Genomic DNA, 25838 nt, shown 5'->3' with positions numbered 1-25838 from the left:
TTTCTTTTTCTTTTAATTGTAAAAATCTCAAGTGTTACTGGACTTCCTTCTGCAGAGGTCAGTACTATTCTTATTTAAATATATAAAAAAAAGTATGATCCGGAAACCAAAAAGTTTTCCTCTGGTTTGCTTTGCAAAGTGGTCATAACATCAGTCATATTCTTGCCCACTCAGTCGGTTTAAATCCCATTGAAGCCTCTTTACACCCTCTTCACAACTCACGATATAATCAACGTGTCAAATTTAGAAATATTAATATTTCCAATTATTCCTACATCAAAATCATTGAAATAAATTATAAACAGCTGGGATTGAAGCACTGACTTTTGCTGTATCCCACCAGTCACAGCTTGCCAACTAGAGAATGACCCATCTATCCTTTCTGTTAACCAATCCTCAATGCATGCCAGTATATCGTCCCCAATCCCACGTTTTATTTTTGGCTTACTAAACTCTTGCTTGAGACCTTATCTAAAGCCACATCCACTAGTTCCCCCCCCCCCCCCCCCCCGAGTGTAATATCCTCAAAAAGAGCAATATTCTCAAATAACTTTGTTCAAATGTGATTTTCCTTTCAGAAATCCATGTTGACAACCCAATTCCACCATTATTTCCAAGTACCCAGTTATCACATCCTTATAATATTCTAGCATTTTTGATTCTCAGAATTTGAAAGTTTCTTCACAAAAGGCAAATATTGCTGGTTTGGTAAATTGTTATCCAAAGCTATTCAGAGATATGGGACAAAGCAGGGCACATGGGATCAAGTCAGAGATTAGCCACAACCTCATTGAAAGGCAAAACAAGCTGGAGGAGCTAAAAAGTCCATTTTTTGCTATAGGAACATAGATTGAAGTTTAACCTTTCATACAGTGGTTACCACTGCTACCTCAGTCCCAGGGTTCAATTGCAGCTTTGGGTGAATGTCTGTGTGGAGATTGCACTTTCCCCCAGTGTCTATGTGGGTTTCATCTGGATGCTCCGGTTTCCTCCCACAGTTCAAAGATGTGCAGGTTAGGGGTATTGGCTATGCTAAATTGCCCCTTTGTGTCCAAAAAGGTGTGCAGGTGAAGTGGGGTTACAGGAATAGGGGAGTGGAATGGGCCTCGATTAAGGTACTTTTTCAGAGGGTCAGTGCAGACTTAATGGGCCAAATGGCCTCCTTCTGCACTGTAGTCGCTTTATACTATTGGAGAGATAGGTTTGCTACAGATACCATGAATACAATATATTTTGTTGTAAGCATGAGTATGTGTGTTGGATGAAGGCTGGCTTGTATTAGTGCTAATTTAAATACAGATGTGTTTAAATGTTCGACGACTGAACCATTACCACACTCTTTCAACATGAAGATATTGCCTATTCTTCGAGAGATGCGATAGTGAAGTAGAATAATTTTATGGTTCAATTAATAATCATAGACAGTTGCACAAATAGGAAAAGGAAAGCTTCTGGTTTGTCTATGATCTAGTACATTAAAAAAGATGCAAGCTTAAATTACATAATTATGAAAATGGGATGGCAAATTGTTATAGTCTTGGAATGCAGATGCCGTGCATTGTTTTGTCAGAGTTTGTCATAAGTTTTCAGGATGTTTTTTCATCAAGACATTATCCTTTTTACAGTGAAGGAACAAGGATATAAATGATGAAAATTTTTAATAAAGTTGAGATAACCAATTGGAAAAACCTCAGAAATATTCAGGAAATCACATTGCAGTATCCTATGAGAGAAGACAAATCAAACTGCTGTTGTTTTCCACATTTATTAAACTTTCACAAAGTTAGTCTTTACAATAAATAAATAACGTAGTAGCGTTTTACAAACTAAAATAAAGCTACCGTACACCTTATTCAACAGCAGACATACATTTTTTTCTGATGATCATAGGGGAGTGGGATTCTACAACAGAGATCTACTTTACTTCTGCTGAATCAGTGCACATTGACCATTGGATGTGACATATTCTGTGTGCAATGTGAAGTTCCCAACTATGTTCAGTTAAAAATGAGGCGGGGTTGGCAATATGGAAGTAATGCAACTAATTGAATACATAATTTTGGAGAGATAGCGTATGGAAAATATCCAGGAAGAAAATTGTCATATTTCTATCTCTATTATATAGCAACAGTACTGGGAATTCCTTATTTATTACAATGTAGATCATTACTTTATGCATGGAAAAGAATCTTGTAAAACGCATTTCTTTCATTGACTTGAAAACAAACCAAAAGGGACAATTATCAAGAAATTACTGTACCAAAGACCGGCAGTCAATGGACTTTGTGTCCTATTTTGCTCTATTAAATTTTGATGTAGCATATGAATGCACTAAGTGTGGAATACAAAACCCTGACAATATGGAATAAAATTCTGCCTCATTTGTTGACTATGCTTAGCAGCAAATTCAATGAGCTATAGAACATGTACCACCAAGGTGTCTCTTTATGCAATACATGTCTGGGTCAGCATATACTTAGTTTACAGTATAAAGTTTGTACAGCTTCCTCAGCCTCTGCATACGTAGTTTACAATAAGTGTGTGCTTCTTGCACTGCATGCTTTCTGGTTTAGATGTTATTGTGTACAGAAATAAAGTAATGATCTGCAGGAGAGAGAACATTGTAATAGTAATGATCAAGATATTAGTACCAGTTAGGATAGTTGAACCAGTTAGACCTATATTAGTCATTCTATAGCTAATAAATGCTAATGAGGTAGAATGGGTAGTTTAAGCAAAGGCAGCCAGGGTTTCCTTAATAAATTGTTCTTTATAAACATTAAGATGGAGTCAGGGCCAAAGGCAAATCATTCAATCCTTGTGAAACAATAGTAAATTAAGTAGTCAATTTTGTGTAATGTATTTTACACATTGGCATTCAGAGTGTAATCAAATGAACACATATTCAAACACAATCTTAACTGAATACTATGATTATTTAATTCTCAGCTGTATCTCGATTTGACATAGTCCCATTACAATACGATTAACACCAGTCACTTTGAGGTAATCTATTGCAAAATTTACCACCAACACAATGACCGCATCATTTTGAAGTGCAATCTTGTCTCTTTCAAAATTCTCACCCAAGGCTGATGGATTAATTTTCCGAATATATGCACTGAAGCCACTTAAAAAATGATTAAATATTGCAAAAAAATTAACTGAACTCAATGAGAGCAAATTTTGCATCGACAAAAAGCTGCTTCCTCAAGAATAAAATGTTACTGGTTTAAAAAAAGCAGACATCCCTAATCTTAAAGTTGGGTCTTCCTTCAGGATCCCCTGATTAACGGGTGTAGCAGTTCGTCACCATTTCCTCATTCAACAAAGTGATACTTGTTCTATCCTATTTGCAAATAGTGCATTTCCTCTCATTATAGTTACCTCTTCACTTGGGTAAACATAGACTGAGTCACAACAAATACTAGTTAATCTTAGAAAATAAACAGGCATTTTTTTGTTTTACTGATTTTTCATAGCATTAAGACATTTCTGGCAAATCTTTCTGTGCACATCCCATTCTTCTCAAAAGTTATGTTCTTTGCTTTAGAGCTAGCATTCAATGTCAGGTAAAATGCCATGCTAATGAACTATATTTAATCAAGGAGGCTACCTGTAATAATCAGGTTACTGGAAATCTGATATGTATGAAAATAAATCAATCATTTAATAACTGGGAGATTAAGAATCAAAGTGACAAAGAAAATACAAAACAACTGAATGCACAGCATGTGGATGCCAATTAGGAATGCTAAAGCTAGGCATGACAGGTTTAAAATGAAATCCCTCCCAATGTTTAGCAAATTTATCAAAATAAATGTTCAATTAAAACACAAGATTTGCTAAACATTGCCGTACAACCGTGAAACTGCTAAATATTGATGTAACCCAACTGAATGTCATTGAGTGAAAGTACAGAAGTCATAAAGGGCTTTAAATTACCTAAGATTGACAAAGAAACAATTTGAATTAATTCTGATAATGTATATTGAACATGTTTTACAAAATGCCGAAAACTTTTAATTTGTAACCAGTTAACAAATTCATTTCAAATCTTTCAATTTAACATAAGGGGTTGAAGAGAAGAGGTTGACCCAAGTGTTTGCACCCCCCCATAAAACCAGCTCTGTTCAAGAAAAAAAAAATGGAAGCTGTAGGCTATAATGACATTGTAGGCTTACAGGAAAGAAAATTCATAACTTTGTTAAGCACGGTGATAATTTTTATTATTCATTTCTCAGGGTGAAAGCTCACTAATCTAACCCTTATTAATCATAAATTATGTCAGTAATACAAAGGGAGAAATTCATAGATTGATTTTGTAAATTCAAATGGATACTGAACTGTTTAATATGTTTGTAATTGCCATCCGCGTTTTCTCTATGGGCATGTGGATCTCGTCTTTTCATACTTCCTCATTCCAAAGTAAACCTTGTAAACTTATGAAAATATGGGCAAAAGAAAATGAGCAGCCCCAAACATAGTCTCAAAAAGATCAAGGCAGTAAAATATTACTGAACATATCAAAATCGAGATAAAACTGTACTTTGATATTCAGATCAAATTAATTGCATGGAAAAGAGGCGAGGCAACAATAATTGAATACCTTCACAATGTTCAGCTGCAATCAGATGTCTTCGAATTATAAAACATGAACATAAATAATTAAACCAGTCAATTATCCACGGTTTAAAACATCAGTATTAAGGTGAGCAACAAAATGTTTTATTACCTATATGAATAAAATCTGCATTCAAAGGATAGAAAGCAGATCTCTATATAGTTGAATCCTAATTCACTAGTTTGCAAAAAACATTTCAAAGATCAGTGTGCTAACTGAACTATGTGCAAATTGAACTGAACAACAGTGCACTGGAACATTATGCTTGAGAAGCACAATCCAGTATAAACCTGTTGAGGGTTAATATTGTAGTAAACTAAAATATTTGAAAAAAATTACTGACTGTACAGAACCTCTGGTACGTGGAATATATGAAAATAGCCATGCACCTTTGGACCTTAAAACCATGAACAGCAAACATTACTGCATCTGTTTCATAATTACATATAAAGATGTTTATAGACCTCAGTGCTAAATAACAGTTGAATCAATTGTCCTAATAGAGGGTTGTAAACAAAGTCAAAGATTGACCATCAGCCCTTCATTTCCAACATTTGAAGTTTTGTAGAAAAATTAGACTTCTGCTGCTAAAAAAGACAAAGTTAATAATCTGCTTTTTTTTCCTGCTATATATTTCATAGTTTAAAATGAAGGCCAAAGAGAATACTGCAGTCCTGTGAGAAATATCAAAGTTAAGAGGTAAAAATTAACACCCACCAAGTTATCTATTTTAGAAAAAAAAAGACAGGTAGTGCACGGGGAAATATTCAATACTAAATTTATCATTCATTAAGTCAGTTCCACCACAAGTTACCCCTGAGTGCGCATGTTCACAATTTTCTCCACACAACAGCTGGTTAATCAAACTTTATTTAAAGCTTATAATTTAGGGGGAAAATTGTACTTTTTGCAGGTTCTTACTGTGAATTTAATATAAAAATAAATGAAAATTCTGTGATACCTAGAGGCCACAAACTCTGTGGGCACCTCACCCCTCACTCAATGTCTTGAAATGTGAGTGCATTGTGCAACAGAAGAATCCATTTACACCACAAAATAAACACATTCTCCAGTAATTTTATATTTTCTAAGTCAGAAATTGTAACATACCTCTAATATCATGGATACGGTATAATACGGATTCATTCATATGATTAGGACTAAATTAACAGCAAGAATGGAAACAGTATCCTGCATATTTTTGTTCAAAGCGATAGCTGGTTGGGAATGATTCATAGAACATACACCTAGAAAAGCCATATAGAGATGGTTCACACATCAATGCTTCACACCAAATGAAATGAAATGAAAATCACTTGTCACAAGTAGGCTTCAAATGGAGTTACTGTGAAAAGCCCCTAGTTGCTAATTATTAACCAATGTTCCATGGACACAATCTCATTTCTGCAATGAAGACGGAAGATATAGGGAAATAAAACTAATTGCAAACAGCTACATGAGTGATCTCATCATAGCAAACAAATAGTGATGTCTTTTATAAATGTTGTAGCAATTGATAATAGCTACTTTGTGAATTATTTAGTTAACATTTGAAACCATAAATAATCAGACCTTAATGGAACTGGTACAGAACTTGCATATGTTTCTAGTACTGTACTATGCAATTGCTTGCATGTCAAACAGTTCCTCTTCAAATTAAAGCTTCCGACAAAAGTCTTGCATCCCAATTCCCTACGTCTATGTATACAGGCAAGAGATAGTTTCCAAACCACAGCTAGATCAGCCAGATCACGGTCCCCAATCGCTTCTACAAGTGAATTCGAAGAGTTCAAAAATGAATAAATTACATCCACTGAACCAAAGCTAAAGATTAGGAAAAATAATATTTGAACAGAGTTGCATCCTTCAAACACAAAATAGTCTAGTCGACGGTCAAACCATTTGTCACACTGTTTTGAACACAGAATGCAAACCACACGTGAGTTTTTAAACACGTGGTTTGATTGAAAATTGAATGGTCGAATTGAACACTTTTAATTTACTTATGATCTGAAGTTCAGCTTTCAACTGACTGAATTATACCAAAGCTGAACCTTGGGCACTCATCCACAAGAATACTGACGTGTAAAATATCAGAAATAAACATGTGTGAGCCACAGGTGAAATATAAAAATGATAAATGAAAACCATGATTATTGATCTAAATCTACAAAAGGTGGATAATGCACAAAAAAGTAATAGACATCAAGTGGATTCAAATTTCTCTACTTTTATACTACATGTCATTAAGATGGTCAAATTAAAATGGTCAAATAAAAGGATTTGATGTTTTGTCATAATGCGGTACAAGAGTTTAATCAATAGTTCCATGTTCAGAGACAACTGTAGATATGTAGCTATAACACAACTTTTAATTATAAATTAATTTGATGTGCCATGCAGATTTGCAAGTATCTTATGGAAGATGTAATGTAATTTTTATCTTTTAGTATTACATTATTTTGGGCCAGTTGAATTGCTTGAAACTAAAACTGGAGCCAGTTCAAAATGATTAGCACAAAATAGTAAACAAAATATTAGAACTGATACTATTCCACTGGTCCAAATTATATTTTGAACATAAATTACACTGATGTAATAGGAAAATGGATAATTGCAATGTTTTATTATGACAAACTTCACCAATAAGATATACAGTACCTCTAGGGAAGAGACCATTGACAGAATTGTACTTAACACATAAGGATCCATCAAATTTGGTTAACAAAAGTATGAATCGTTATACCATGAAGCACATCTGCCTGAGCATTGCTGCCCCCCCCCCTCCCCGACTGACAGTAATTGCCAAAATACGTAAATACACACAATATATTCATTGCCTTTCCTAAACAGAGTTTAGGTACAAAACCTCTGGTTTTGCAAATTGTGTTTTGTAAACTAAACACAATTACTGCTAGTCATGCTTGTTCCTTCCAAGTATACCTTGCTCAGAGACTTTTAGTATACTCATCATTCAAGCATAATCCCCCATTGAAGAAAACTATTTAGAGTAGAAAATCAGCATGCATTCACCACCACAAAACAGAATATTTGAAACAAAAGTGAAAACAGCAATTTGAGGTTTTGATTTGTTTCTGATAATCAACAGTTTAAAAATTACTTTACATTTTCATTCAATTTCTCTTCAATGTTATAACTTACTCATTCAACAAAGTTTTCAAATACATGCTTTTATAAGGACTGTGGCAAACTTCTACATCAGAGGCACCATTATAATTCCAGCTTCTTAAAATCCTGCAATTGCTAAAATCAGCAGTGTTGCTCAATTGGGCTTATAACAGCAAATCAACATTCAGTCTCCAGTGTTAAAAGCAAGATGGAATTATTTTTCAGAACACATGTTGAAATAAAAAGATGGACAAAACTTCCAATGAGTAAGTTACAAAAACATAATCACATTGCTCAAGGACTAGGTTCTGAATCTGTAAAATGAAAGTCTGCTGAAGTATTTCTGTCTGTTTTCTTGGATTAAAGTTATCTAATATATTGAAGACTCCAATGATGTAATAGAACTTTACTCAAAGGAGCAGCTCACCAAAGAAAAAAATCCAGTGCCAGCCAATTGCACACAATCTTTGCTTGTGCACAGTTAATGTATATTTACACACTTAATTGAGTTATTAAACCTTTATCATCAGTCAATCTCTTCTAAAACAATATTTTAATACTTAGAGGGACCATCTGAATCTTGTTTTCTACTGTTGGTGATGGTGGTAGTGGGCACAGTTTGCAGTGATGGTTGAAGCATACACAGGCTGCTGGCGTGGTCATTCTTTACAATACTTCAGAAGCCTGCAAGCCAATTTTCTGCTCCTCCTCTAGTCATTCTGTATTCGGTTTCTTCAGTGAGAAGACGTAAATGCCAAAATGTTTGCTCAGCTGATTCACCTGTGTGCGATAAAATGAGAATACAGGTTAAAAATATGAGGATATTTTTCAGTTCCTGGAAAGTGACACTTACCTAATCCTTACATACATTTTCAATTGAAAGGGAGATTGGGTTATTTGTGATACTTTCTTTTCATTATGAATGAACTGTTCTGAAACTGCTGAGAATTCTTTACATGTTCACCCATATTGATCAACTTATATTAAAGTTTTAGTCACACATGCCTGGAATGTTTCCTTCATCTGTCTCCCTTTCATTGGAATCGTGTTGCACCCGTGTTTGTCAATTCACCGATTAGAAAGGTATGTTTCCCCAAGTGTGTGTTTCCTCTAATTCACTAATATACATGTCAATTGCCATCTCAGGAACCAAAGATATAGAGGCAAAACATGGATAGTCACAAGAACAAAAGTGCAACTATGGAAATCAGTTCAATACTTATAAAAATGGGTTCTTTAAAATTTTGCCTAGCTCAAAGACAGAAGCTAAGCTCCATTTACCCAACTTGATGCAACCAATACAATGAAAACATATCCACTGAAATTGACATTTACATCTGCATTATCGGAAACACCACCAAAAAGCAGCAATGTGGGAACATGTTTATTCCATCAGTCTGGACTACTTTCTAAGCTTCAGAAGTGTATGTTAATTCACACATCTATTCCAAAATTAAAATGGAAATGCTGAAAATACAGTTCAATCAATATTGGTAGAGGTTTTTAGTCTTCACCCTTCAATAGTATTACCTTCTAAAGCTAATGTGTCCTATGTACTACAATTAACAGCGATTATTTAACTATTGCATAACTAGAAATATAAAAAGCAGCAAAATATGCAATCCACTCACCACACATACTCCATAGTGAATATGTGCAAGGGTCATCACTGTTGCCAGAATAATAAGAAGATAATATTCTTTGTCTTGTAGAATACCAGAGATCACAAAGATCATACCAGCAGCCAATGGTAGGAGAAGCCAACTGAGAGGCTGACAGCGAGTGTTACTCATCTGGCAAACTATGAGTTTACACTGCAGAGTAAAAGAAAAGCAGTTACTTACATTTAGACAAATAAAGGACAAGAGCACTTCTTTATAACCCCCCCCAAAATTACTAACATTTCCAAAAATGGATAGGGAGCCCTCCTGATGAACGAGTCAAGTTCAATGGACCAATAAGAGCATTCATTTCATTTCCTGTTGGTGGGTCTTTGCACTTTGTGGAAATTTGTGCTGAATTGCCCATCATATTTGCATACACAGTCATGATTGAGATTCAAAAATATGAAAGTACTCTACAAATGCAATTTTCTTATAGTTTATAAGAGTGTTTTTCAAACTTTTTTTTCCCGGGACCCACTTTTGCCAACGGGCCAACCTTCGGGACCCACGCCGGCCGACCTTCAAAATCCAAGTCCCGTTCGCTTCCCCAGTTTTCCCAGAGTCTAGGCCATGATTGGGACACTAACGCTTCCTTTCCCCAGACAAGGGAGAGAAAGAAAATTATCCAGTTTTCCTGATCTTAATCACTATCGAGTAGCCCCGGCGCATTTTCTTTTTTTTTCTATATAAATTTAGAGTACCCAATTCATTTTTGCCAATTTAAGGGGCAATTTAGAGTGTTCAATCCACCTACACTGCACATCTTTGGGTTATGGGGGCGAAACCTATGCAAACATGGGGAGAATGTGCAAACTCCACACGGACAGTGACCCAGAGCCGGGATCGAACCTGGGACCTCGGCACCCTGAGGCGGCAGGGCTACCCCACTGCGCCACCGTGCTGCCCACAGCCCCTGATGCATTGAACATGTGTCAACATTGAGTGAGGACAGGATAATTGAACTAACAGACCCCCAAAATACAAAGTACCTGAATTTAAAACAGACAATACTGGAAATAGTCAGATCAGGCAGCATTGATGGCTGTAATGGAAGGCCATCGATCGGAAAAGTTTAGCCATTTCTTTCTTTCTTTTTTTTTTAAATCACTGAACTTTGAAATATTGCTCAAAGCTAAAATGAATGGCAAGAAAAAGTAAACGCATATCCTTATTCAGTCATCCTGTCTCCGCTTTCTCAGCGACATGGTGTCTTCCATATTCCAAGTGTTGAATCCGCTGAGAGTTACGTCAGCTGGCCGAGTTGTGCAATTGAATACATCCGCCTTCACAGTCACATGAAACCAGCACAAGTGGGCAGACATTTAAGTAAAATAGGGAGAGATGGGAATGACAGTTTTTGTGCTCAATGGTGTGGAGGGATTTAAAACGCGTGCAGAATCACAAAACAGTCTGAATCCAATGGTCAATCGTATTCAGCAATTAGAACATAATTTCAGATAGGACCATATAAATTTGCCTCCAAGCCAATGTACAATTTCACCTCGATCATTTAATAAGAATTGGTGGCTTTCCCCTTTAATCAATAGACAAATACATTGATTAACTACGATATTTATGATCTTGCCAATCCTGCCCTTCAATACAGAAGTTGCCTCCCGCACCTTTACAATTTGGTAGGTTAATCAAATGCCACCTTAAACACCCTTCACTCATCACCAGCCGGCTTCATCACATTTCCAGGCAGAAATGCTGAGCACGGATTCAGGAAAGATTTTAAGCTATGAACCCCCGCTCTGTTCGCACCTACAGTGGTTGACACACGGTCACTTCCCCAAGTTACATTCACTCCAGCATGATCGTCCTGATAAATATACGTCCATCAGCTCCTATGTCCCCAAAACCAATTACAGTGCACTGAAATTACTTTAAAATAATTAAAGGGGCAAAATTAATAAACATTAATCTGGTGCAATAAGTTAGAATTCCTAATCGTCAAATCTGTCCTTATTGGAATTGTTTAAGGAGAGGACTGAATTGACGTTTTAGGTAGGATTTTCCCTGCAGGCTTCCGAACGCTGCTGTTGAGAAACTCTGCACTGGCGGCTGTTGGGCACATCGAACAGCAATTCGATCCTGCCTCCGCAACACTTCTGACACTCGCCTGCGACCCACCCACGGGTCGCGACCCCACTTTGAAAACCCCTGGTTTATAGAAACAAGAGTAGTTCAATATTGACTGACAACTTCCTGACTCCCCAGGATTTGGGGATGTATTGGGGAATTGCTCTCCCAGGCAAGGGTTTTACACGGCAATTATGAGGAAGCGCCAACTTCCCTGGACAATTGGCTAGAATTCATCCAACAGTGATTTAAATTCTTATGTTTTTGCCAGTGTTTCACTAATAGTTTCAGCATAAATAATTAAATGACTCAGACCAGTCCCCACAAGGAACACACACGCCCACTTCCCTGCACCAACAGTATTAGCCATCCCCACATGTTACCATCTGACCTCCTCCAAATCCCATCCACTTAGCTTAGAAACTTGCTTCTCCCTGGCTTGTGGCCCATTATTTTCAATGGGATCTTTAAACACCTGCTTTACAGCAGCTAGTGCCGTTAAAAAGGAGCCATTTTCTCCAACGCTCCGCTTCTTTTGGACTCAAATCACTGGAGCCATGAAATGGCCACACTGACTAAATTCACCCAGCCAGAGTCAGGAAGGTTGGGCAAGAATTTTAGTGCAGGCAAGTGGGTACAGTGGCGCAATCTGATTGTCACTCCATTTAAAATATGGCCCATTGCGATTACTTCCTGGACATATAATGAAGACAATAACTGAAAGTCCCAAAAGATTGTTCAGTGAATCGGACATTTTGAATTCTCCCTCCGTGTACCTGAACAGGCGCCGTAGTGTGGCGACTAGGGGATTTTCACAGTAACTTCATTGCAGTGTTAATGTAAGCTTACATCTGACTGTAAGCTTACTTGTGACACTAATAAAGATTATTAAAAATTTATGCAATCGCTATTGTGCGATATCGAGCCTACTCATAGAATTTATAGTGCGGATGGAGGCCATTTGGCCCATCGAGTCTGCACCGGCTCTTGGAAAGAGCACCCTACCTAAGGTCCACACTTCCACCCTATCCCCATGACCCAGTAACCCCACCCAACACTAAGGGCAATTTTGGACACTAAGGGCAATTTAGCATGGCTAATCCACCTAACCTGCACATCTTTGGCCTGTGGGAGGAAACCGGAGCACCCGGAGGAAACCCACGCACAGACAGTGACCCAAGCTGGGAATCGAACCTGGGACCCTGGAGCTGTGAAGCAATTGTGCTAACCAGAATGCTACCGTGCTGCCCAAATGAATCTCAACATCAAACCCAGGAGACAGTCATCAGAACATTAAAAAGATTTTTTGTCATTTTCATTGAACATTTCTCTTTACAAGATATAAAAATATTGACGGTGGATTTTGACCAAAGATGGGTTTTGCTCAAGTGGAGATAAAAGACAGCAGTTAGGATTTAGTGTTTCATGGTCATTGTTAAGCATTGTTTAACTGATAATTGTAAGCTATTTTCTTTATGATGTGAAAGTTAGTAATAAAGTTTGTTTTAACATACCATGTGTTTATTTGTGATTGGATTCACTCCTGGAATGCAGTATCCTTTCCTCAGTCTTACAAATTAAATAAAATATTGGGGTTTCTGTCCGGTGTCCTACCAACTGTGAGGGTCTGGTCCGAGATCATAATATTGTCCATGCCATGTAAAGATAATTATGAATCGCCTCCACCTAATGAGCAAGGTTGGGGCTGATACAGCTGAAGGTGGTGTATAGAGCACACCTTAGAAGGGCGAGGATGAGCCGGCTCTTTGAGGGGGTAGATGTGTGTGAACATTGTTTTAGGGAGGGGGGGGGGGGGGGGGGGGGGCAAACAACGTTCATATGTTTTGGTCCTGTCCAAAGCTGGAGGATCACTGGAAGGTGGTTTTTAGGGCAAGTGGTGCACATGAAACTGGACCTGGGCCTTCGGGAAGCCATATTCAGGGTGTCAGACCAGCCGGGGTTGGAAACGGGCATGGAGGCAGATGTTGTAGCCTTTGCCTCGTTGATTGCCCGAAGGTGGATCCTGTTAGGGTGGGGATCAACCTCTCCACCCTGTGCCCTGGTGTGACGGGGGGACCTGCTGGAATTGGTGGATGCTTTTCTGGAAACTATCATTTTTACTACGGGACTGAAAATGTGCAAATTTCCTACTCATTAAGAAACATCTAATAGATTAGTACAAGGATTCAAGACTACCCACCCAAAGTACTGTGTAGCCAATATCTAACATGTTAATCTGCAAAGATAGCTAGATCTTTAATGGTAAACAAATCTCTCCCATTTGCACATAAGAACCACTATAAAGCGAGCCACACCTACTATTTATAGAACAGAATTCTGAAAGTCCAAAGCTAGATATAGTGCTTGAAGTTGTGCACCACTGCACGAGTATGTTATATTTAAAGAGATTGTGCAAGTGAGCTCCCAGTCTCAAGAAAAAGTGTTAATTAATGCAAAAGAAAAATCAGTCGTCAAGATTGTGCTGCACTACCAAATTCTGGTGCCCACCACATTATCATGGGCAATGCGGATCATCATAGAATCTATAGTGCAGAAGGGCATTCAGCCCATCGAGTCTGCACTGGCACTTGGAAAGAGCACCCTACTTAAGCCCACACCTCCACCCTATCCCTGTAACCCCACCTAACCTTTTTGGACACCAAGGGCAATTTAGCATGGCCAATCCACCTAACCTGCACATCTTTGAACTGTGGGAGGAAACGCACCTGGAGGAAACCCATTCAGACACGGGGAGAACGTGCAGACTCTGCACAGATAGTGACCCAAGCCTGGAATCGAACCTGGAACACTGGAGCGGTGAAGCAACTGTGCTAACCACTGTGCCGCCCACAATCCTCAATTGGAAATGAATTGAGGTACAAGGAAACTCGGAATGTTTTCACTGGATACTGAAAAAAATAGTTGCCATCAGTCCTGCAACTTTCAGTTAATATTATATATCATTTTTAATCTCCAAGCCTGGGATAAAAGCTGAACAAACATGGTTGAGACTATTCCCAAAGGTCTATTCAATTGACAGTTAATCGATGAGAAACTGATGAACCATTCATCCAATATGAATAGGTCTGTAAACAATGCATCTATCGGTGGGTTTCTGCCATTGATGACCATTCTGAAAATACATCATCAGTAAAATACATGATCAGAAGTAATGCTGAAATGGAAATGTTATATTTGGGAAATACATGGCCACAATACATTTTCTACCCTGAAGGTTTTGATCTTACAAAATATATAGTTCCACTGAATGCTCCACATCTATTAACTGCTACTTCAGCAGTGTCACAGTTCGTACATCTCTCAGAAACCACTTCAAGCGTAACAAGCATAGTCACTTCCTGCTAATCATATACTACAATAATTTGCATGACTGGATCTTACCGTAATATTAGAAAACGCTGTGCCAACCAAAAAGTATACTGTTCTTGGATGTTTCTCTATAACATCGTATGGTGATGTACAGACCCAGAACGAGCAAAGACCGAAAAGCAATACTGGCGAGATGATTGGCAGCATGGCTTCATAAAAGGAGTGGTGCTTCAGGGTGTTAGACCTATATGCTCTGACAATGAAGAAAGTACAGGTAATCAAAGTAGTCAAACTCTACCCAAGTAAATCAAAATTCCCATGCTACGTTTATAACAGAATTCTTTATCATGCAGCACAGCACACTTCAAAAACCCAAATTTTAGCTAAAACAGGCTCCAAAAATGACACCACTCCCACCAAAGCTTTACACTAATTTATTACATTGTACATACATTTGGAAAACAGTTCTTTCCTTGTATGTGCTTAATAACTTGGCCCAAGGAGTGCAGATGTAATACATCATCTATATACATAATCATAGCACATCATCACAAGCATTTACAATTCCAGACCCCTCTAATAAGTGAGCATCCATGATATTAAGTCTCGAATTTTATTTCAAGGAATATTGGAATAAAGAATAAACAAGGCTGTTAAATACTAAATTTGTGATTGAGGTTAATGACAGCACTTGTTTAATTAAAGTTACTCATTCGTTTTTAAATTATAACATTTAACATCTGACAGAACTTAAATATGGAAACAAATTTATCCAAATCAAATACTTACTTGAAAACATTATACAAACTCACAGGAAATGTGACGATAAAGGCACAACCTAGAAAATAAATCAAATAATTTTCAATACATACAAAAGCAGCAGCTATGTCCATTAAACCAGTTGCTCTAATTTTCAATAAATTTACAATGGTAGGCTGAGAAATTCTTCACATCCAAATCACCTAATAAAAGGAAAATGGTATGCTGAAGATGGGAACAATGCTTCAATGCTCCGGGTGCTCAGTCTTAACTAATTAATTTCCCCACATTCTGAAAGTTTAAAAATAAAAAAATATTAATTTGTGCCTAATGTCTTCCTCATGCTGTTAGATTTCAATTCACAAACATGTTGAAAAACCAAGTATTACAATAACGTGATGTCAAATATTTTTTGACGTGAAACAGTTACATTTTTGAAGCATACAATGACCATAGGATCCAAACTATGGCCATGGACTGGTTCCGACATTCAAATCCTGGCAATCTAGACCAGAAAGTTCAGATCATAGTATTACTCATGTAAGGTGTCTCATCTTCTGCTTTATCCTGATTCAATTTCTTATGCTTCAATCAATGAATAATAATTCCTAAATCAAAACATCAAGATGGGCTCGTACTGGTTTTGCATACAGGAAAACTAATGAGAATACCTTAAACATTATAAATGGTCATGAAGCTCCATGGCATACATTTACATAACTCGTAAATGGCTCACAAAGTCAAACAATTTGGCGAATGCTAAACTGGAGAATTTAAAGGCCTGGACTTTGTGCTGTTAATGGCAGCAACATAGTCGGCATTCACTATCTTTGGCTTCAGAAAATGACGCAAAACCTGGAATCCACGCATGCATGGAACAACATGGATATCCAAATGTTGCTCCAGGTAAATCTATGATGTTCTTGTTGACACACCCTTGGACTGAAAGTTACATTTTACTGAATGAGGTGTAACTGAAATTAAAAGTGAAAAGTATAAAACTTACTGGTTTGCTGTCTGTGAGAATGCTTTAATGTGATTAACTGCCTACTTGCTCGCTGACATCACAGAGATCCACTCAGATGCATTTAACTTGACGCCAGGTGGAATCTACCACCAAGAAAGCAAAAGTCCATGCCACAGAGATCATTAGATCTTTATGGACAGTGTTCTTAAAGGTCAGCAGGGAGCACAGTGTTTCACCAGGGTGGCAAAATCCAGGCCATAGTTTTAATGATGCCAGCCAAATTGTATTTTTGCAACTGTCTATCACCTATTTTTACTACCTCAACTTTTACTTTTATTTCACCTGCATAGCATGTTTTACATGTATTTGATTCTGGCTTTACATTTAAATTCCGATAATTCTGACTCTAGTTTTGAGTACCAACCTCTTCATGGCATTAATGTGTAACCTGTGACCCATTGAGTAAAATTCAGTCTATAATTCTGAAGACTTGTCCTAAAAATAAAAATACTGATTGCTTCAATAACACAACTAGGTCAAACTTGGACATGATGTTTGGGTTAACGCTTGGATTATAAAGTCTAAAGTAAGTTTTAAAAACACTACTTCACACATGACATTCAAGTTGAACATAAAAATAGGATATCTAAAAATCAGTGTTGTAGAGATTTGAGGAAACAAATGTGGAATCTCCAGTACACCAACATAAAAAAAATTATGTTTCTCCTATGTAGTGTCCAAATATTCCACACCCGTGCTCAGAAATTAAATTACCAGTTAAAAAAGGATACGGCAAAGTGGGTAATATATAACCAAAATACGGTGAATGCTGAAGACAAGTCTGAAATACTATAAAACAGAAAATGCTCAGGTCAGACTGCATCTGTGGAGAGAAAAAAAAAGAGTTTAATATTTCAGCTGAATGATCTTTCATCAGAACTCAGATCTGATGAAAGTTCATCAATCTTAAACATCAACTGTTTCTCTCCCCACAGATGCTGTTCGACTTGTTGAGCATTTTCAGCATTTTATTTATGGTAAAAAAAAAATCTTTTGATGCAGAATCTAATTTTCTGATTTTGCTTAAATGCCTATATATCATTCCTGAGTCAGAAGGACAAAATAGCAACATTATCCTAGTCAGATGGAAGGAATATAATTGACTGTCCTTTGTCAGCGGGACAGAGACCAAGGGCGTGCCCTGTGCAGATGTGAAGCACAGAGGAACAACCTAAGCCAATACTGTTTTCACACCAATAACTCTTACCATATTTAACTAATGCTACATACCCAGAATCATGACACTGAAGAGATCTCGGTACTGGAAATTAAGGACGATGGGTCCATACCAAGCTTCAACGCCAACTATAGCAGTTATGATGTATACAACTGAAATGGTCTGGAAGAGAATTAAGAGGTCTAAGCTTTTTTAGGCTTCATTGTGGCCTGTTTTTCTGCAATGCTCTGCATTTGTGTGTGTCGGTCTGCAACAGATCTATAACACCCAACTAATTTCATAATTAAACATGCTTAACCATCTCTATAAAGAAGAAATGTTATAAATGATTATCTTAATTACTGTAGTGAGAAGTTGGCAAGTCTAAGCCAGTTCATTAACTGTCTTAACATTTTCACCATAGGGAATCGCCCGTTCAACAAGGTAATCAACACAAAATACCATTAACTAATATATTCAAGCTGTATCTTGAGCGTATAAAATTCTTACACACTGTAGACATAAGGAAAAAGCAGACAGAATTAAGTGTATCCGCACACTTTTTAAATTGGCATTTTATAAAAATAAACTAATATCCTTGTGTTACAGTTTGGTCTTCATTAAAATATTTTAATGTTAAAACAACGGACTGACATTTATGGAAACAGCTTTGGAGTTTTACGGAACTATTTCAGAAGAATATGGTTGAATCCATACACAGCGCCTTTCAACCTCAACGTCTCATTAAGGGCACTCCCCTATTTTGAACCATTATCAAACCTAAAGACAACTCTTTTTGGAACTGAAGGAAATAAGTTTGCGGTAAGCAAGGCTCAATACAAAATGATTTTCAGTGGCCTAGACTTCTGTAGTCACCATCAAAGCAAGGGCGCTCACTGCTGACTTTAACAAAAAGCCTGACTCAAAAGATATAACAATCACCGGCAAGAACTTTATCTTTCAATGTGCAATTGATTCAGCATAGTTTAATGAAAGTTCCAGTGTTACGCTGCACTGATGTCATCAAACTGCCCAGGCAGCCAGTCACATTAGAAAATTTTCACAGACAGCCAACCAGGAAATGAAAAGCACGAATCAAGTCACTTAATTTTTTTTCCATATAGTGCAACTTAAAGTTTGGGACAAACAGATGGAGTCCAAGCAAAGGTGAAATATCACAAAAACTTAAAAAAGTTATTAAAATCTAGCCATTAAGTCATAAAGACATTTAACACTCCACAAATATAACATTTTCTTTTTAGGGTCAGATCTGTTTTTCCACAGAACATTACTCAGATCACTGTCAGAAACCCAGCTTCACCAAGGCTGAACTTTTTAAGGGATTTCTAACAGTGATATCAGAGCAGAAAAGGATTTTACTGATTGCTGGGGTGGTCCACGGTGTAGCCTGTGGCAGAGCAATGAGTGACGGACTGCAACTTCAGGTTTCCATATCAACCTGCACTTGCACCAAATCCTGAAGTGGTGGTCAGACTGAGGGGGTAAAAGGCAGAAAATGCTGACAGTTCACTTCAAAATGCCTCCAAATTCCAGGCCATTTTAAACTGAGGGTGGGAGTTAGGGCAGCTGGTCAGATCAGCTAATGCTGCTGTACAGGGATCAGTGCTGGAACCAAAGCTAGTCACAATTTACATCAATGATTTGGACTCCAAAATCAGAAACATAATTTCAAAATTTGCAGAAGGCACCAAATTGGGAGGTGTGGCTAACACAAAGGAAGAAGGTGACAAAATACAACATTAAAAAGCTTGCAGAATGGAAATCTATTTAGAAAATCGATTTCAATACAGCCAAGTGCATAGAAGAATTCCTTGTTCTTACATAGATACATGCATAGAACATACAGTGCAGGAGGCCATTTGGCCCATCGAGCCTGCACTGAACCACTTAAGCCCTCACTTCCACCCTATCCCCACGCAGACACGGGGAGAACGTGCAGACTCCGCACAGACAGTGACCCAGTGGGGAATTGAACCTGGGACCCTGGTGCTGTGAAGCCACAGTGTAGCCACGTATGCTACCGTGCTGCCCACAAGTGTGAGGTGCTGGATTTGGTTAGGAAGAATGGGGCCACGTATTTTTTGAAAAATAAATGTTTGAATGGGTTGGAGTGCAAATCACAAAGTAGCAACACAAGCAAAAAGCAAGTGCTAGAGTTCATTTCTAAAGGGATGGATTTGAAGATCAAAGAAACTGTCTGTGCGGAGTCTGCACGTCCTCCCCGTGTGTGCGTGGGTTTCCTCCGGGTGCTCCGGTTTCCTCCCACAGTCCAAAGATGTGCGGGTTAGGTGGATTGGCCACGGTAAATTGCCCGTAGTGTCCTAAAAAGTAAGGTTAAGGGGGGGGTTGTTGGGTTACGGGTATAGGGTGGATACGTGGGTTTGAGTAGGGTGATCATTGCTCGGCACAACATCGAGGGCCGAAGGGTCTGTTCTGTGCTGTACTGTTCTATGTTCTATGTCAACCCTGTGTGGAATTTTGGTTGGAGTATTGTTCACGCTCTGGTCTCCATAATAATATGAACAGGGCACGTAACTGTTGCAGAAGTTGCAAAAAATGATCACAAGGATAATACCAAGCTAAAGAAAATATAAATCAGAAAAGGCGGAACCAGATGTGGAGTTCTGATGGAGATCTTAAAGAAAATATTTCCACTGTGGGGAAGACCCAAACTAGAAGTCATAAAAATGTGTACTAACTAATGAATTCAATACCGAATTCATAAAAAACTATGGCAAGAATGTGTAACGTGCTACGAGCAGTTGAAGTCAATAGTACAGATGCATTTTAAGGTGACTAGATAAGCACACGAGAATGGATTAGAAGGATACAAAAATAGAGCTAGATGAAGCTAACTTGGAGGAGGCTTTCATAAGTGCCAGTGTAGATCAGTTGGGCCAAATGATCAGTTCCTGTGCCATACACAATGTTCTATCCATCTTTGTGTAACCAGACTGGTATGATCTGAAATGCACTGGCAGAAAAGGGTAGTGCAGGAAGATTCAAGTTTGGTTTTCAAACGGGAATTAGACGAGTACTTGAAGTGAAATAAATTTGCAGGGTTAGCGGGAACAGTGGAAAGTGGAAGACTTGCTGGATTGCTCTTGCAAGGACTCAATGTACCAAATGGCTTCCTTCCATGCTGCAACCATTTTACAATTCATGAAATACCACATTTTTCAAGAAAATACCACGCTTAAACTTCGGACTTTCAATATTAAAAATATTTATCTGAACACTTCGCTAACTCTTAACTATCAGCCACATGCACAAATATTTGACCAAGAAAAACAGTTGAATGCAGGTTACAGTATCACTTCCCCCAACTGACATCCACTGAAGTGTATGCCAGTTTTAAGAGTTTCAAAAACCAATGCACTTCAACTAAACACATGTAGACAGTAGGTAAAACCATGTTTGTCTCAAGCACTGCACATCAAAAGGGTTCAGTGTGGGAAGCACTTACCATGACAAAACTACCACATAAAATCAAAATATTTTTATTTTTAAAGTTACTTACCACTTGACTAATGTCATATCCCCAAGGAAGGAAAAGAACTCCTGTATTGTACTTCTCCCAGTGGGAAAGTATGAAGGAAAACAGCACCACCCAAAGAATGAAGAAGAGGGTAAGAACACTGACACCTGCCTCCCCACGTCCAAAGATGGAATAGACAGGCACTACAAAAAATATGCACGCCCAGCTGTCCAAACCATGGTCAAAGAGTTCTCCGAGTGGAGTGCTGGAACTGGTCCGCCGAGCTTGCTTCCCATCAACCCCATCTGTCAGAAAGTGATAGAAATAAACCCAGTGTTAAGAGTTAAAACAATATTTCCAAAACTAAGCAATTTTGGTTTTATAACCATGTATTGATAATCCACCAATCCAGGTATACGGCCATTGTTATAAATATTTCCTCCCATTTCTTCACTGGGTTATACAAATATATGGGTAGGAAAGGGTAGGAAAAGGAAATCACGTGTCATGGACTGTACATCTCTAAAAAACAAATTTGTATTTGTACAGCATCTTTAACAGTAGAACAACCAAGGTTCTTCACAGGAATATCCAAAACACAATTTGACACCATGTCGTTCAAGAGGTTATTATAGCGGATAACCAAGCACTTGGTCAGAGCTAGATTTTAAGTTGTGTCTCAAAAGGAGAGAGGCAGAGAGATTTCGGTTGGGTGAAATCCAGAGCTTAGTCTTAAGAGACAGCTGATGGCAAGGCCATCAACAGTGGAGTGATTAAAATCAAGAGGCCAGAGTTGGAGAACTGCTGACTGGAAGAGCTCACAAGGACAAGGATTAACATCAAGGTGCATCTTAACTGGAAAACAAATGTTGGTTAGCAATAAAATAAAGTTCATATTGTTTTAATCTCAGGGCAATAGAACAGGAGTGAGCTTTTCAGCTCCTCAAACCTGTCTCAACATTCAATCAGATAACGGCAGATCTGTATTAACACTTAAGCTTCACCATGGCAAACTCTTGCATAAATCAAAATAATTTTATTTTTAAAGTTACTTACCACTTGACTAATGTCATAACCCCCAAGGAAGGAAAAGGTCTCCTGTATTGTCCCAGTGGGAAATAGGAGGATCCTTCCTGGTTGTTCTTGTTTATTCCCTTATTTCCCCCACCTTTTATTTTTGCAATTACCATTGATCCATGGATGAGTAATGAACCTGCGATTTTAATGCAGCCTGTATAGTTAACTCAAGCAAAAGCAATGGCCTGTGCCTTTAATTCATGCAGGAAGAAACCAGAAGACAATTATGGCTTGCTTTGATTGATTTGGCTTATTGTCAATAAATTTGCCCAACAATAGACAATGATTGGATATTATTTTTCTGGAATTTTTCTCAGAGTCACAAGGCACGTTTTTCCTTTGACTTTCGATTCTGTAAGCTGGCTGGAGGAATCTAACCAACTCACTCCAAGAATATCCAGTTAATTCTCACCAAAAGGCCACTGAGAGAATCAATCTCTCTGCAGAAATGGCTGTGCAAACAGAATCCAGAATTTAATAACTCTCTCTCCAGAAAAGGTTGGTGTGAAGTAGAGACCAGAATCTGATAGTTCTCTCCAAGAACAGGCTGATGTGAAGCCAGAGGTTTCTCCTACAAAAGTTGTGTGCAAAATATGCTGCTGAAATGCAAAAGATTACATGCTGTAGGCCACAGACTTTAAACCACACTATGAAAAGAGTGCACTGAAGAACTCACAAGGACTCTAATCTTTCGACCTTAATCCTTATCTTTCTTCACCAGTGTCCTTCCCCTCTATTTGTCTGTCTTCTGTATGTGGGTAGAGGGTCAGGCATTTAAGGTACACTGAACCATGTATTCACTGCATATTACATATTTGTTCTAGTTATAAATAAACAGTAAATGTGTTTAAAAACTTATAAACTGGTGGCTGTGATTACTGGGCTGCCAAGGGCCAAAGATTTGGGGTATTTTATATGAATTGTTGGTTAATTCACTTGTGTTGTCCGGGACGAGTGAGTGGAATGGACTGTGCACTTTTCCAGGGTGTCGTAACAAAAAGTATGATGGGAAACAGCAGCACCCACAGAATGAAGAAACGGGTTAAGGACTCTTGAGAAGGTTAAGTTTGAACCGAGGGGGAAAGGACAGAGGGGTTCTACAATTCATGGGCATTACTCATTATGCACTTTCAAGAACTGGATGACATCAGACGTTAGTTTTGGGGGGGGTGTTAATGGGGGATATGGGGGATTCCTGATTCCTTTTTGTCAGTTATGTGAACACATGGGCGAATGTTTTGGGTTTGGTGGGAGGATGGGATCGTTGTTATTGATATGTTGGGTTTGGTGGGAGGATGGGATCGTTGTTATTGATATGGAGATTGACATATTTGTTACTGATTGTTTATTCTTCGTGGGTGTAAATTTGGGAGAAAATGTGAAAAAGGAGAAATAAATATTTTTTAAAAAATACTGACACCTTCCTCCAAAGTCCAAAGATGGAATAGACAGTGACTACAAAAAATATACAGACCCAGCTGTGCAAACCAAAGAGTTCTCGTAGTGGAGTGCTGGTTCGCCGAGCTTGCTTCCCACTAACCCATCTGTCAGAAATTGATAAAGAGATAAACCCACCCATGAAATCCTCAAAACCCTTGTCAAACAAAAAAAAAGTCTAGTTTTCAACTGTCCTCTCCTCTAGATGTTTTTTGGAGAAAATGTGTTTCAGATTTCCACTACCCTTTTGCATTCTGATATCATCCTAGAACAGCTCAGCTTTAACTTTAAGGTTCTGCACTTGATTAATTGATAGATATTTATTGTCACATGTACCAAAGTACAGTGAAAAGTATTTTTCTGCAGCCAAGGGAACGTACGCAGTACGTACATAGTAGACAAAAGAATAATCAACAGTACATTGACAGTGGTGCATCAACAAATAGTGATAGGTTACAGTGCAGAACAAGGCCAAACAAGAGCAGCATAGGGCGTTAGTGAATAGTGTTCTTGCACTACAGAACAGATCAGTCCATGGGAGAGTAATTGAGGAGTCTTGTAGCTGTGGGGAAGAAGCTGTTCCTGTGTCTGGATGTGCGGGTCTTCAGACTTCTGTACCTTCTGCTTGATGGAAGGGTCTGGAAGAGGGCAAAGCCTGGGTGTGAGGGGTCTCTGACAATGGTGTCTGCCTTTCTGAGGCAGCGGGAGGTGTACACAGAATCAATGGGAGGATGGCAAGCTTGTGTGATGTGTTGGGCTGAATTCACAGTTCCACTGGAGAAAATTGATTCTCCCCGTTTACCACAGTAACTTCTCTGATCATCCGGAAACATCTGAACCTTTCTAAAAATGTATTCTTGGGCGTGAATCACATAATGGGAGCGGTTGCTTTTCTACAAGCTCCAGTCTGCTCATCTTTTCATCCTTGTGCATATTTCATTTTCTTGGTTTACATAGTTTCCGCCATGTCCCAAGAATTTTGCCATGTCCCAAGAATTGTTGATCGATGTTTCTGCACAATAGAGCGGAGTTACAATGTTCACATCCTCACTTGATTATAGTGCCTGGAAGAAAGGCTCTGCCTTTAGTGGCACAGTTACTTTTGAGTGGGTCCCGGCCCTGTCGGCACAGTGTGCATCGATGGGTGACGGCTGCCAACAAATATGCTGTTCTGGTTAGCGTTCTCAGATACGAGGTACAGGTCATCAAGGCCTAATTTCAAGATTTACAGGGGTGTTTTAATGGAAGCGCAATATAAGGAGCACTGTTCCTGGTAGGAACCCACCTCCGTATGGTTGGGTTCCTGCTGCATGGCCTGTTGTTCATCCTGATGGACTCAGGAGAGAAATAGGGGAACAGGACAAGTACTGTCAAGCCCTGTCCCAGTGGAGAAGTTCCTAATGAGTTTCATAATTGGACGCAATGTTTCAGGAATCTTGATCTGGAGGCTGGGCTACTTAAATTAGAATCCACCCCCTGCCCCCCTCTCCACCACCCCTGGAGGGGCTATCACAGTACAGGCCGTCTCCGGGGCCTGGAGTTGGTGTGGCCTTCCAGCCATTGGTCCAGTGTTGCCCTGCTCCGGATGCCAATTGTGAGGGGTTGGGGGATGCAGAGCTGGTCGAGCCATTCCCTCCGGCTGGAGCCTAGGTTGTTGACCACATGCTTGTTGAGACAGTATGATGGAAGTAATGGTGTCTTGTGCTTGTGTTCTGAAATTAGAGAGATCCTGATGATTGCTCATTGATCCAGATTCATCCTCCGGATTCAACCTCAGGATTCATCCTCTATTTTGGCTGCCTTCATATGCCATTGAAGAACAAATTTTTATTCTGAGTGCCTCACATTTCTGAATCTCAGTTATTGTCACTCCCTGTTGATCATGTTGTTGTCTGCCTTGATGTGGCCATTTTCCCCACCCGTTTACAGGGAAGTGAATAATGTGGATGTGAGGGCCTGTACCGTTGATTATCCTGATTTAACAAGTTCATATCAAGTTGAGTTGAACATAGAATAAGTATTTTTCCTAAATAGGGGTTGGGGTTTGTGAAAAC

General features: G+C 38.6%; 1 protein-coding gene across 1 annotated transcript in view; it reads right to left on the bottom strand.

The window, feature by feature from the left end:
- Positions 1-1751: 1751 nt before the first annotated feature.
- Positions 1752-25838, bottom strand: part of selenoi (selenoprotein I) — an 84129-nt gene continuing 60042 nt past the window's right edge. Inside the window, exons 5-10 of the mRNA XM_038800119.1 lie at positions 21313-21575; positions 17846-17954; positions 15619-15667; positions 14902-15082; positions 9385-9567; positions 1752-8533 (exon numbers count right to left, since the gene is read on the bottom strand). Of these exons, the coding sequence (XP_038656047.1) occupies positions 8468-8533; positions 9385-9567; positions 14902-15082; positions 15619-15667; positions 17846-17954; positions 21313-21575 (851 nt within the window). The 3' untranslated portion in view covers positions 1752-8467. The remainder of the gene's footprint in view (positions 8534-9384; positions 9568-14901; positions 15083-15618; positions 15668-17845; positions 17955-21312; positions 21576-25838) is intronic.

Source organism: Scyliorhinus canicula, chromosome 6 (genome assembly GCF_902713615.1).
Source record: "Scyliorhinus canicula chromosome 6, sScyCan1.1, whole genome shotgun sequence".
Classification (NCBI taxonomy): domain Eukaryota; kingdom Metazoa; phylum Chordata; class Chondrichthyes; order Carcharhiniformes; family Scyliorhinidae; genus Scyliorhinus; species Scyliorhinus canicula.
Note: the sequence above shows the minus strand (reverse complement) of the source record. Positions and strands in the feature narration are given on the sequence as shown.